Source organism: Musca vetustissima, unplaced genomic scaffold (genome assembly GCF_032173495.1).
Source record: "Musca vetustissima isolate MV318-11 ecotype Yass unplaced genomic scaffold, APGP_CSIRO_Mvet_v1 utg127182, whole genome shotgun sequence".
Classification (NCBI taxonomy): domain Eukaryota; kingdom Metazoa; phylum Arthropoda; class Insecta; order Diptera; family Muscidae; genus Musca; species Musca vetustissima.
This window is the reverse complement of record NW_026876104.1, coordinates 5,275-18,798: the sequence shown is the minus strand read 5'-3', so window position 1 is coordinate 18,798 and position 13,524 is coordinate 5,275. Positions and strand designations below refer to the sequence as shown.

At 39.1% G+C, this 13,524-nt stretch overlaps 3 protein-coding genes across 3 annotated transcripts; 2 read left to right on the top strand and 1 right to left on the bottom strand.

The window, feature by feature from the left end:
• Window positions 1-2,905: 2,905 nt before the first annotated feature.
• Window positions 2,906-4,144, top strand: LOC133338613 (uncharacterized). The gene has a single exon (XM_061546779.1). It carries the CDS (start codon window positions 2,906-2,908, stop codon window positions 4,142-4,144), a length of 1,239 nt encoding a protein of 412 aa, XP_061402763.1.
• Window positions 4,145-7,247: 3,103 nt separating this feature from the next.
• LOC133338612 (uncharacterized) lies at window positions 7,248-8,964 on the top strand. The gene is made up of 2 exons (XM_061546778.1): window positions 7,248-8,903; window positions 8,950-8,964. The coding sequence occupies exons 1-2, from the start codon at window positions 7,248-7,250 to the stop codon at window positions 8,962-8,964; spliced, it is 1,671 nt and encodes a 556-aa protein (XP_061402762.1).
• Window positions 8,965-9,182: 218 nt separating this feature from the next.
• LOC133338611 (uncharacterized) lies at window positions 9,183-11,000 on the bottom strand. The gene has a single exon (XM_061546776.1). It carries the CDS (start codon window positions 10,998-11,000, stop codon window positions 9,183-9,185), a length of 1,818 nt encoding a protein of 605 aa, XP_061402760.1.
• Between the last annotated feature and the right edge of the window lie 2,524 nt (window positions 11,001-13,524).

The window sequence follows — 13,524 nt, the reverse complement described above, 5'->3', positions numbered from 1 at the left end:
TCAGGGCTCTATACAAGGCGTGGATTTTTTAAATAATTTTTTCAAGGCTCTATACAAGGCGTGGATTTTTTAAATAATTTTTTCAAGGCTCTATACAAGGCGTGGATTTTTTAAATAATTTTTTCAAGGCTCTATACAAGGCGTGGATTTTTTAAATAATTTTTTCAAGGCTCTATACAAGGCGTGGATTTTTTTAAATAATTTTTTCAAGGCTCTATACAAGGCGTGGATTTTTTAAATAATTTTTTCAAGGCGTGGATTTTTTAAATAATTTTTTCAAGGCGTGGATTTTTTAAATAATTTTTTCAAGGCTCTATACAAGGCGTGGATTTTTTAAATAATTTTTTCAAGGCTCTATACAAGGCGTGGATTTTTTAAATAATTTTTTCAAGGCTCTATACAAGGCGTGGATTTTTTAAATAATTTTTTCAAGGCTCTATACAAGGCGTGGATTTTTTAAATAATTTTTTCAAGGCTCTATACAAGGCGTGGATTTTTTAAATAATTTTTTCAAGGCTCTATACAAGGCGTGGATTTTTTAAATAATTTTTTCAAGGCTCTATACAAGGCGTGGATTTTTTAAATAATTTTTTCAAGGCTCTATACAAGGCGTGGATTTTTTAAATAATTTTTTCAAGGCTCTATACAAGGCGTGGATTTTTTAAATAATTTTTTCAAGGCTCTATACAAGGCGTGGATTTTTTAAATAATTTTTTCAAGGCTCTATACAAGGCGTGGATTTTTTAAATAATTTTTTCAAGGCTCTATACAAGGCGTGGATTTTTTAAATAGTTTTTTCAAGGCTCTATACAAGGCGTGGATTTTTTAAATAATTTTTTCAAGGCTCTATACAAGGCGTGGATTTTTTAAATAATTTTTTCAAGGCTCTATACAAGGCGTGGATTTTTTAAATAATTTTTTCAAGGCTCTATACAAGGCGTGGATTTTTTAAATAATTTTTTCAAGGCTCTATACAAGGCGTGGATTTTTTATATAATTTTTTCAAGGCTCTATACAAGGCGTGGATTTTTTAAATAATTTTTTCAAGGCTCTATACAAGGCGTGGATTTTTTAAATAATTTTTTCAAGGCTCTATACAAGGCGTGGATTTTTTAAATAATTTTTTCAAGGCTCTATACAAGGCGTGGATTTTTTAAATAATTTTTTCAAGGCTCTATACAAGGCGTGGATTTTTTAAATAATTTTTTCAAGGCTCTATACAAGGCGTGGATTTTTTAAATAATTTTTTCAAGGCTCTATACAAGGCGTGGATTTTTTAAATAATTTTTTCAAGGCTCTATACAAGGCGTGGATTTTTTAAATAATTTTTTCAAGGCTCTATACAAGGCGTGGATTTTTTAAATAATTTTTTCAAGGCTCTATACAAGGCGTGGATTTTTTAAATAATTTTTTCAAGGCTCTATACAAGGCGTGGATTTTTTAAATAATTTTTTCAAGGCTCTATACAAGGCGTGGATTTTTTAAATAATTTTTTCAAGGCTCTATACAAGGCGTGGATTTTTTAAATAATTTTTTCAAGGCTCTATACAAGGCGTGGATTTTTTAAATAATTTTTTCAAGGCTCTATACAAGGCGTGGATTTTTTAAATAATTTTTTCAAGGCTCTATACAAGGCGTGGATTTTTTAAATAATTTTTTCAAGGCTCTATACAAGGCGTGGATTTTTTAAATAATTTTTTCAAGGCTCTATACAAGGCGTGGATTTTTTAAATAATTTTTTCAAGGCTCTATCATTTATGGGGTGGTATTTATTTTACCCCATGACAACGAATTTTCGTTAAGGTTGTTTAATTGGGGAGATAGTTTATCAGTTTGCTGTGTAATTATGTCATGATTTAGCATGATTGTATTGATCTTATTTATGATAAGGGGAAATAGTTCGTGTAATTTAGGAAAATACACTGAAAAAAAATATTAAAAATTGTTAAATTTTTTGAGGAAAAAAATATATTATTCGATGACTTCGTAGACTGGGTTCCGAAATTTTTAATTTTTTTTAATTTCAGTGAAATTACAAAGCCTCCAATTCATCCTGAATTTCTTTCAGTGTATGACCCATTGTTGTATTTAATTATGCCACATAATGGGTTAACAATTTAAATGCCTCATTAATATCCTTATTGATAAAATATTTTTGGTCAAAGGATTAAGGACTTTGAGGTCCTTTTGAGAACATTTTTCAAAGGATTTTGAGTTAGTCCTTAATCTAAACGGGAACCTGTCAGTCGCTTTACTTCGTGGAATAAATTGAAAAAAAAAATTCCCAATAGAAAAAATGAAAATTAATTTTTTTCTTGCCCTCCTGCTGGCATTGAGGTCCTGCAAGGCTTTCGAAGCTGATACATTTTTGAGGACCCAGGATAATATTCAAAAATCCTCATTTTTTAAGGACCTCCTGAGAAAAATTTACCTTCAACGGAATTTCGATTCCATTGTAGTAATACATCAAGGAGATCCCAATATTCCGCAGACCATTCTCAAGGACCTCTATCAAGTGAATATGCCAATTTTAGCCACGACAAAGGATCAAGGAAAATTTGTGGTCACAACGAAATTTAATCGTGAAATTGTGGCAGTATTAATCCTCTCAGGGTCTCTAGATATGAAGCTGGTGGAAATAATGGCCCAGACCCTGGACTATATAAGGCAAACGAGGATAATCACCATTGCTGTGGACATTCCTGAAGGGCAGGAGGAGGAGAATAATTTTAAAAATTTATTTTCACAAAACTGTGAAAAATTTTATTTTACCAATGTCCTGCTGATAATGACCTCCACGAAACTTAGATCACATAAAGAACTTTTATTGCAACCCTATCCTTCCTACCATTGGCATCGAAGATCCCACCCTGATGCGCCCTATTTTGAGCAGCACTGGCGTAATATGCACAATAAAACCTTGCTGACCTATATGGACCGGACACCTCCTCGGACCCTGTACTACAAAGATCGACAGGGTAAATTACGCTTAAATGGATTTGTGGCCCGTTTTGTGATGCTCTTCGCCGAACGTTTTAATGCAAATCTACAAATGGCCTTCCCCTTGAATTTCGAAGATCCCAGCCATTATTCAGTTATCATCGAAAATATGGTGAACCTCAATCGTCTCGACATACCCATGGTTATGGACACCAGTCCGACCATAAATAAATGGTATAATATGACAAATAGCCTGCATCATGACAAGGGTCTGTTGGTGGTACCCTGTGCCAAGGCACTGAGTAAACGTGAGGTCTACGGGAAACTACTGAATGGAGCATTTCTGGGTTATATTATTATCTGCACCATGGCGCTATCCTTAGCCCGATCTCTTATCGATTATGTCTTCAATCGTCAGTTGCACTTCTCCAGATTGCTGTTCAGTGAACTCATCTTTCCAGGAGTGCTAGGACAACCCTTCAGCATTACACACTTCTCGAATGTCAGTTCGAAAATAATCTACCTGCTGCTCTTCATAGCCGGCCTATATTTGAACACCCTCTTTGCGGTGAGTGTCAGTACCCTCTTTACCCATCCACCCAAACATCGGCAAATAGAAACAATGCAGGATCTCGTGAAATCCCCATTGCAGATTCTCCTCTACGATGTTGAGGCTCGGGTGATGCAGGAACACATTAGGCCCTACCGTTCCGTCTTTACTACCACCAACAACTACACCTATGTACTCGGTATGCGCAATAGCTTCAACAGCTCCTTTGGCTATTATTTCTCCTACTCAGCCTGGCTGATGATGTCCTCGGTACAATCATTCTATCAGGATAAAATTTTCTGTACCTATGAAAATTTAACACTATTTCCGAATCTTCGTTGGGCCATACCTCTGCCGCATAATTCACCCTACAAGGAGGGCCTTAACTATCTCATTGAATTGGTTAAGGCCTTTGGTCTATTGGAGGCATGGCATTATAGCACATTTTTCGATATGCTCAGACACAAGGAGTTGACAATTTCGGAACCTCAGGAAGATATGACACCTAAGGCACTGACCATGGCCGATATGTTTTGGATTTGGATAATAATTGTTGTGGGTTTAACCACGGCAATGGCGGTATTTTTAATGGAAATAATTTGGAATCATAGGAATAAATTAATAAAGTCCAAAGTGGATCCACATTCGGAATAAAATATAAAAAAAATGAATTGAAAAAAATATTAAATTATTTTAGATATATTTCTGGAGGCCTTAATAGAGGCCGTGGATCATTTATTTGGCCCAAGGACGAACCCTATTGGACGAACCCCATATATATTTTCGTTCGAATGGTGCCTATATATCTTTCGATTTTCACGAAATTTGGCATAACGTACTGAATTGGGCCTAGAGTTATGTCTGCCAAGTTTCGTGAAAATCGGTTCAGATCTAGATATAGCTCCCATATATATTTTCGTCCGATTTGATGTAAATGGTGCGCCAAAGTCCCTATATATCTTTCGATTTTCACGAAATTCGGCATAACGTACTGAATTGAGCCTAAACTGATGTCTGTCAAGTTTCGTGAAAATCGGTCCAGATTTAGATCTAGCTCCCATATATATTTTCGTCCGATTTGATGTAAATGGTGCGCCAAAGTCCCTATATATCTTTCGATTTTCACGAAATTCGGCATAACGTACTGAATTGAGCCTAGAGTGATGTCTGTCAAGTTTCGTGAAAATCGGTCCAGATTTAGATTTAGCTCCCATATATATTTTCGTCCGATTTAAGGTAAATGGTGCACCCAAGTCCCCATATATCTTTCGATTTTCACCAAATTCGGCATAAAGTACTGAATTGAGCCTATAATGATGTCTGCCAAGTTTCGTGAAAATCGGCCCAGATTTAGATATAGCTCCCATATATATATTCGTCCGATTTTATGTAAATGGAGCGCCAAAGACCCTACATATCTTTCGATTTTCACGAAATTTGGCGTAAAGTACTGAATTGGGCCTTGAGTTATGTCTGCCAAGTTTCATGAAAATCGGTCCAGATTTAGATATAGCTCCCATATATATTTTCGACCGATTTAAGGTAAATGGTGCGCCAAAGTCTCTATATACCTTTCGATTTGCAAGAGATTCGGCACAACGTACTGACTTGAGCCTAGAGTGATGTCTGCCAAGTTTCGTGAAAATCGGCCCAGATATGGATATAGCTCCCATATATAGTTTTGTCCGATTTGATGTAAATGGTGCGCCAAAGTCCCTATATATCTTTCGATTTTCACGAAATTTGGTGTAATGTACTGAATTGGGCCTAGAGTTTTGTCTGCCAAGTTTCGTGAAAATCGGTTCAGATTTAGATATAGCTCCCATATATATTTTCGACCGATTTTATGTAAATGGTGCACCAAAGTCCCTATATATTTTTGGATTTCCACGAAATTTGGCGTAAAGTACTGAATTGGGCCTTGAGTTATGTCTGCCAAGTTTCATGAAAATCGGTCCAGATTTAGATATAGCTCCCATATATATTTTCGTCCGATTTAAGGTAAATGGTGCACCCAAGTCCCCATATGTCTTCCGATTTTCACGAAATTTGGCGTAACGTACTGAATTGGGCCTAGAGTTATGTCTGCCAAGTTTTGTGAAAATCGGTTCAGATCTAGATATAGCTCCTATATATATTTTCGACCGATTTAAGGTAAATGGTGCGCCAAAGTCTCTATATACCTTTCGATTTGCAAGAGATTCGGCACAACGTACTGACTTGAGCCTAGAGTGATGTCTGCCAAGTTTCGTGAAAATCGGTCCAGATTTAGATATAGCTCCCACATATATTTTCGTCCGATTTGAGGTAAATAGAGCGCCAAAGTCCCTATATATCTTTCAATTTTCACGAAATTTGGTGTAATGTACTGAATTGAGCCTAGACTGATGTCTGCCAAGTTTCGTGAAAATCGGCCCAGATATGGATATAGCTCCCATATATAGTTTTGTCCGATTTGATGTAAATGGTGGGCCAAAGTCCCTATATATCTTTCGATTTTCACGAAATTTGGCATAATGTACAAAATTCAGCCTAGAATGATGTCTGCCAAGTTTTGTGAAAATCGGTTCAGATCTAAATATAGCTCCCATATATATTTTCGTCCGATTTAATGTAAAATGTGCGGTAAAGTCCCTATATATCTTTCGATTTGCACGAAATTTTGCATAGCGTACTGAATTGAGCCTAGAGTGATGTCTGCCAAGTTTCGTGAAAATCGGCCCAGATATGGATATAGCTCCCATATATAGTTTTGTCCGATTTGATGTAAATGGTGGGCCAAAGTCCCTATATATCTTTCGATTTTCACGAAATTTGGCATAATGTACAAAATTTAGCCTAGAATGATGTCTGCCAAGTTTTGTGAAAATCGGTTCAGATCTAAATATAGCTCCCATATATATTTTCGTCCGATTTAATGTAAAATGTGCGGTAAAGTCCCTATATATCTTTCGATTTTCACGAAATTCGGCATAACATACTGAATTGACCCTAGAATGATCTCTGCCAAGTTTCGTGAAAATCGGTTCAGATTTAGATATAGCTCCCATATATATTTTCGTCCGATTTTGCACCAAAGTCCCTATATATCTTTCGATTTGCACGAAATTTTGCATAGCGTACTGAATTGAGCCTATAGTGATGTCTGCCAAGTTTCGTGAAAATCGGTCCAGATTTATATATAGCTCCCATATGTATTTTCCACCGATTTTATGTAAATGCTGCGCCAAAGTCCTCCCCGCCCGACTTTACTACATTCCTTACTGGTTTAAAATTAATTTTTGGGTGTCTTTACCAAGGTGTGGATTTTTTAAAATTTAAATTTTTGGAGGCCCCAACAAAGATAGGGATTTTTAAATAAATAAACAATTTTGTGGAGGTCAGGATTTGTTTTAAAAATTTGTGGAGGTCCTCTAAATTAAAGTGTTCCTTGCAGTACCTAATAATATTATTTTTAATGAAATACCTTTCAACACAGACTGTTGCAGACCTGTAATTATCCACTCACAAAGTTCCGACCTACTACATGTATAATTTTGTTATTAATTAATTGATTAAAAAGCTGTCCTGACAGGACAAACAGGAATACAAATGGAATTTTCCAATTTCACATTCAACAGTTCGTTTTGGCCTGGACTACTCGAAAGACAAGGACATTTATTAGGACAAAAGAAAAAATCGAATAATGGAAATTTTCCTATACATCCTGCTACTATTGCCAACCTTGGGGTCTGCTGGAAAAAATCTGAAAATCAGCATGGAGCAGGAGTCAGAAAATGTCTATCCCAGGCTTCTGAGGAATATTCACAAAGAACGAGAAATCAATTCTTTGCTTGTGGTCCATGAAGAGAAACGAACACCGGCCCAAGTGCCCATAATACAAGAGATCTACGAACTAAGATGGCCAACATTACTGATATCCGAATCTCAAGGAGATTTCCTTTATCGCATGGAATACAATAAAGAACTGCTGGCGGTTCTGCTAATTTCCCAGAGGATGAAGGAGATGCCGATGGAAATAATGGCAAATATTTTAAATTTCCTAAGGGAGTCTAGAATTCTGGTCATTGCTGTCGATGTGTTCGCAGAGCAGAGAAAGGCCTTCAGACAACGACTTTTGCTATCCTGCAAGTGGTACAATATGACCAATGTACTGCTGAGTTTTGGTGGACCTCAGAGGGTAGGAAACCCTGATAGAGAGGTGGTGTATTTCCTCCAACCCTATCCGAATTATTATTGGACCTCCCTTAAGCTCCAAGATATGGAGGATGGCAATCTACCATATTTTCCCCAACACTGGCGTAATTTCCACAATAAAACCCTGCTGACCTATGTGGATAGAAGTCCCCTGCGTTCCGTCTACTACCACGATGATCAGGGTAATTTGAAAATCAATGGATTTGTACCGAAATTTGTAATGCTATTCGCGGAACATTTTAATGCCACCCTGAGAATGGCCTTCCCCCTCGATGTGAATAATCCCAAACATTATACAACCATTCTGGCGGAAATGGTCGAGACAAATCTCCTCGATATACCCATGACAATGCACACAAATCCCCATTACGATCGATGGTTTAATATGACCGATGCCTATCATCATGATCGGGGTCAGTTGATAGTACCCTGTGCCCAGCCATTGAGTATTCAAGAAGTCTACACCATTTTGCTGAATGCCACCTTCCTTGGTTCCGTCATTATCTGTACGGTGATATTTTCGTTGCTTCACTCCCTGATCGATTACATTTTTGATAACCTCTGGGAACCCTCAAGGCTGCTGCTGAGTGATCGCATCTTTCCCGCCGTGTTGGGTCAATCATTTACCCCACCCCACGAATCGCCAAGGAGAATTCTGAAATTCATCTACATCATGCTCTTTATTGTGGGCCTATTTTTGAATACCCTATTTTCGGTGAATGTGAGTACCCTGCTGACCAGTCCGCCGAAACATCGACAAATAAAGAGTCCTCAAGATATTTTGGATGCCTCAATGAAAATACTCCTCCATGATGCCGAAGCCTTTGCCATGCGGTATCGCATAGAGGACTATGTACAGGCCGTAATCACGACCCATAACATCAGCTACCTTGATGGACTGCGGAATAATTACAATACCTCCTATAGCTATTATAGTTCCTCAACTGGGTGGCAAAAGGACACGCTGAGGCAAAAATATTTGGCGGAGAAACGTTTTTGTACCTATGATGATTTAATTCTCTACCCCTATCTGCCATGGGGTATCCCCCTGCAGCAGAATTCGCCCTATAGAGAGGGATTGAATTATCTGCTGCATCTGGTCCATGCCTATGGCCTGATGGATTATTGGGCGTATAGCACATTTTTGGATCTACTGAAATTGAAAGAGGTATCCATAAGGGATCCCAATATGGATCAGGGACCCAAGCAGCTGAAGGCTGGCGATTTATTTTGGACATGGATAATATTAGTTGCGGGATTAGCCGGCAGCTGCATAATATTTCTCCTGGAAATTTGGTGTGGACGAAGACAAATATTTAAAAATAATATTTAGAGAATATTTTGTATAAACAAATTATAAAAATCTGGAACTAAAATTTAAATAAAGAGCCTTGAAAAATTATATAAAAAATCCAAGCCTTTTTTAAAAATCCACACCTCTGTTGAGGTCTCCAAAAATTAATTTAAAAAAAATCCAGGCCTCCAAAATATTATTTTATTTATTTTTTTGCAATTTCCTTAGAGTACGATATATTAAAATTTCCGCCAAAAATATCACACCACCTGCCGCTAATCCTGCAGCAATACTTATCCAGGGCCAAAAAAGATCCCTGACCTCCAGCGGTTGAAATTCCTTGCTGGTAGTATTCGCATTAATGCTAATCCTCTTGGTCCTTAACATATCGCCAAAGGTGCTGGCATACCAATATTCCGGCAGACCCACAGCATGTACCCGATTGATGAGGTAGTCCAGAGGTTCCTTGTACGGCGAATGTTTTTGCAGCTGCAGGGCACAGGGCATACTAAACAACGTCATTTTCTCATAGACATTGAAAATGTTGTGCGAATAATACTGCTGCTTACGTTTGAGGACCTTCCAGGAGAGGGAGACCAGGAAGTAACCCGTCGATGTATTGTAACTATTACGATTCTCCTCATAATACTCCACACTGTCGGTTAGCAGTAGGGAGTCCTTGATAATATCACCGGCATCTTCAATGGCCTCTATGTCACTGGTAATGGCTAGAATTTTTAATCTCGAATTTTTCAAATCCTCAAAGGATTGAATCTGCGGATGATTGGGGGGACTGGTGATCAGGGTATTTATGGTGGCCGAAAATTGGGTACTGATATTCAGCCCGGCCACAAAAACCAAAAAATATACCATTTTCAGGCTACGCCAACACGATTCTCGTGGTGCGAATGATTGACCCAAGACACCGGAGAAGAAACGATAATTCAGCACCAAATCCAGGATGTGTAGATTCCGATCCAAAAAATAATCCACCAAGAATTGAAAGCCCGAAAATATAAGGGTCCCAATGATGATGGACCCAAAGAAATATCTATTCAATAGCACTCCATATACCTCCCTGGTGCTCAGCGGCAGGGCACTGGGTATCATTAGCAGACCTGCCAGCGAATCATAGACTGCGGATTTATACAACCACTTGCCATCATTGTAGTGGCTCAAAGTCATTGGTATATCAATGCGATTATCCTCAACCATTTGATTGACCTGGGTGAGATGAGTTCGGGCTGCCACCTCATGGGAGGCATACATATGCATGTGGGCATTGAAAATCTCTCCGAAGAGTAACACCAATCTGGCAATATAACCATTGAGTTTTACACCTCCCCGACCATCCTCAAAAGGGTAGGATAGGGTCATGGTGGTATCGGTGAAATAGGTGACAGATTTATTTTCCATATTGTGCCAATGTTGAGGGTAGTAAGGCGAATCCGATTGCCACCTGGACCAGTTGTAAACGGGATAGGGTTTCAATTGCAGGATATTTCCAGCTCTAGGGTCATGGAGGCCTCTCACCAGCACATTTGTCATTTTATAAGACTCACAATGTTGCAATAAATGCCACAGTACCCCAGGATCCAAATTCTCCACCTCATTCTCCACCTCCTCGATTAATATCAAAATCCTTGATTGTCTCATAAAATTTAAAATCTCCGCACCCATGGCCATCAGATTTGGATTCACATGTTTTTGGAATAGGAATATTGTTAAAATTTCGGCATTGAAGGTCCTCACAAATTCATAACCCGGGTCATTTGTAACCAAGACCTTTGGGACCATTAACCTTTCCAGTGTTCCCCATATCAAAAGATCTTTATAGCTCTCCGGCTCGGCAATCAGCAATAGGGTCTCAAATTCTCTCTCCTTGTAGATATTTTGCAACAACAATTCCAAGCTTGAATTTTTTTCAGGACTTTTGGTTTCAAAATTCGGCCAAGCTTCGTACATCAGACCCTGAATAAATAATTCCGCCAAGAGGACAATTTCGAAGAGATGTTTCATTGTAACTGAACCGAGAGATTTCTTCATTGATGTCTTGCTGGATATCTTTCCCCCGATTAAAGGATAATTAATTTTTTTGAAACCGAAGGGGGCAGGAGTGTGAGGGGGGAAACCATGTAATTTATATAACATTTAAAGGTATTATGTGGCGGAACAATTATTGGTTAAAATGATATGAAACCTACCATAAATATTGGGAACGCCCATGGACAATAAAAGAAAATAATTAGGCAAAGCACAGTGGGACCAAAAATGAAGAAAAATAAAATGGATTTTTTAAAAATACTGGTTCAAGGGTCTATACAAGGCGAGGATTCTTTTTCAAGGGTTGGTAAACGAGGGATCTGATATCTAGTTGACGCGGACATTGTCCGCGGAGTGATAGCACGTCTTATTATTTGCATTTGTGCATTTACACACTAGACCCACAGCAAAACATTCACTATCTTTATTATTTGAAAACCATGTTCGCCTCTAGGTCCCACCGCCATCTTTCCAACCAGATCCTCTTATCGGCATCTCCACCTTTGTCTCCCAGCTTTTTCTTCTTCCAGCCTGAACCCTTGGCCATAGTCATCCTCAGCTTCTCGGTCATACGGCTTCCAAGTGGCTTGTCCGCATCTTTGGTCGGCAGTATCATTCTCCAGGCTGTGCCATTTCCAAACCTCATCATAGCCGCGGCTTCATTCTTCAGCTTGTTCCCGCTTCTGACCACAGACTTCATTTTGGTGGGAATATTTTCCACTTCTGCTTTACCATCGTTATTGGCACCAAATATGTCCCCCTTCGGCTGAACCTCATCTTTGTCTGCCGGTTTCTTCTTCCAGCCTAAACCGTTGGCAATATTCTTCCTCAGCTTCTTTACATTTTTGGCCTTTTGCTCCACCTTTAATGCTGGACAATCGGCAATCCTCTTCTTCAGTTTCATCTTCCAGGGAGGCACATCCATAAATCCCTTCATCGCATCAGTACATACGTCGTTCGTCTTATTGTCGGTATCATCGACAAGCTTCGTCATAGCCACCATTTCCTTCTTATTCTGAAATTCGCCGTTATCCACGGACTTCATCTTCTCGGCCGCTGTTTCAGGATTTATATCCACAACCTTCTTGGCCAGAACATCCGTAACTAGCGGCTTCTGTTTTGGCACCAAATACGTCCCTCTTCGGCTGAACCTCATCTGACGGCTTCTTCTTCCAGCCTAAACCGTTGACAATAGTCTTCATCAGCTTCTCCGCATTTTCGACCTTTCGCTCCACCTTTAATGCTGGACAATCGGCAATCCTCTTCTTCAGTTTCACACCGGCCACATCCTTCATTAACCGCACGCTACGCTTGGCCATCTTCTTCATCTTCCAGGGCGGCACATCCACAAACCCCTTCATCGCAACAATATAGTCGTCGTTCGTCTTATTGTCGGTATCATCGGCAAGCTTCGTCATAGCCACCATTTCCTTCTTATTCTGAAATTCGCCGTTGTCCACGGACTTCATCTTCTCGACCGCAGTTTCATGATTTATATCCACAACCTTCCTGGCCAGAACATCCGTAACTAGCGGCTTCTGTTTACCACCACTACCATATTTTGTTGTGAGTTCAGCGCTATTTTCCGCCGGCTTCATCGTTCTACCGGCAAAACAAGTACCCACTGGCGACGCACAATTCCCAGCAAGTCTTCCATTATGTACCCGCTCCTTGTTCGCCGGCTTTAACATCCCCACCGGACAGTGTTCCATAACCGGTTTCTCCGCATCAGCCAACGCATCGTTCTCTCCCATGGCTAACTGGACTGGAGCTAATTTTTGTGAAGTAGAAATTTTAGCAAATGGGATATTACTTACCATTTGCTGCTCCTTACTGGCATTGGCGACCATTCGTCTGGCCAACTGGTCACGTTCGGCCTCTGCTGTTCCTCGGGCCTTCTTTGAAATTGCCAATTCTTCAGACTGCTTCTTTATATGCATTTCACAGATTTCGCGGTGTGGTTAGCTGCCATAATATCTGCGGCATTGGTGACCACTTGTCTGGCAAAATTATCTCGCTCGGCCTCTGTTGATCGACGGTTCTTCTCCGAAAGATCGAGTTCTCTCAAAATATTTCTTTTCTTCTGATGATTTTTCTGCTGCCTGGGCTTTCTCTGCAGTCGCCACCAATTCACTTTTAAGCTTGAGAACATGATAATTCAATTCGATCCATGTATCTCTAGCCTCTCTATACAACAAGACGTGGATTTTTTAAAAATATTTTTTTTTAATTATAATCTGATATGGTAACCCTGGCATTCACATACATAGTAACACAATTATTACAATGTGACACTTGTTTTTACAAAAAATTAACGCCTATAACGTAAAGTATTAATTACGAAGTGTTTATTGTCACGAATATGTTGGACGCAGTGACAGGGTGGAAAAATATAACAGCTTAGTCTGCAGAGGCTATGAAATAAAAGGGGTTGGTGGCACCCACTCTACATTCCACAAAAATTAAATTCGCACGAAAAAATATTTTTTTTAAATACCTC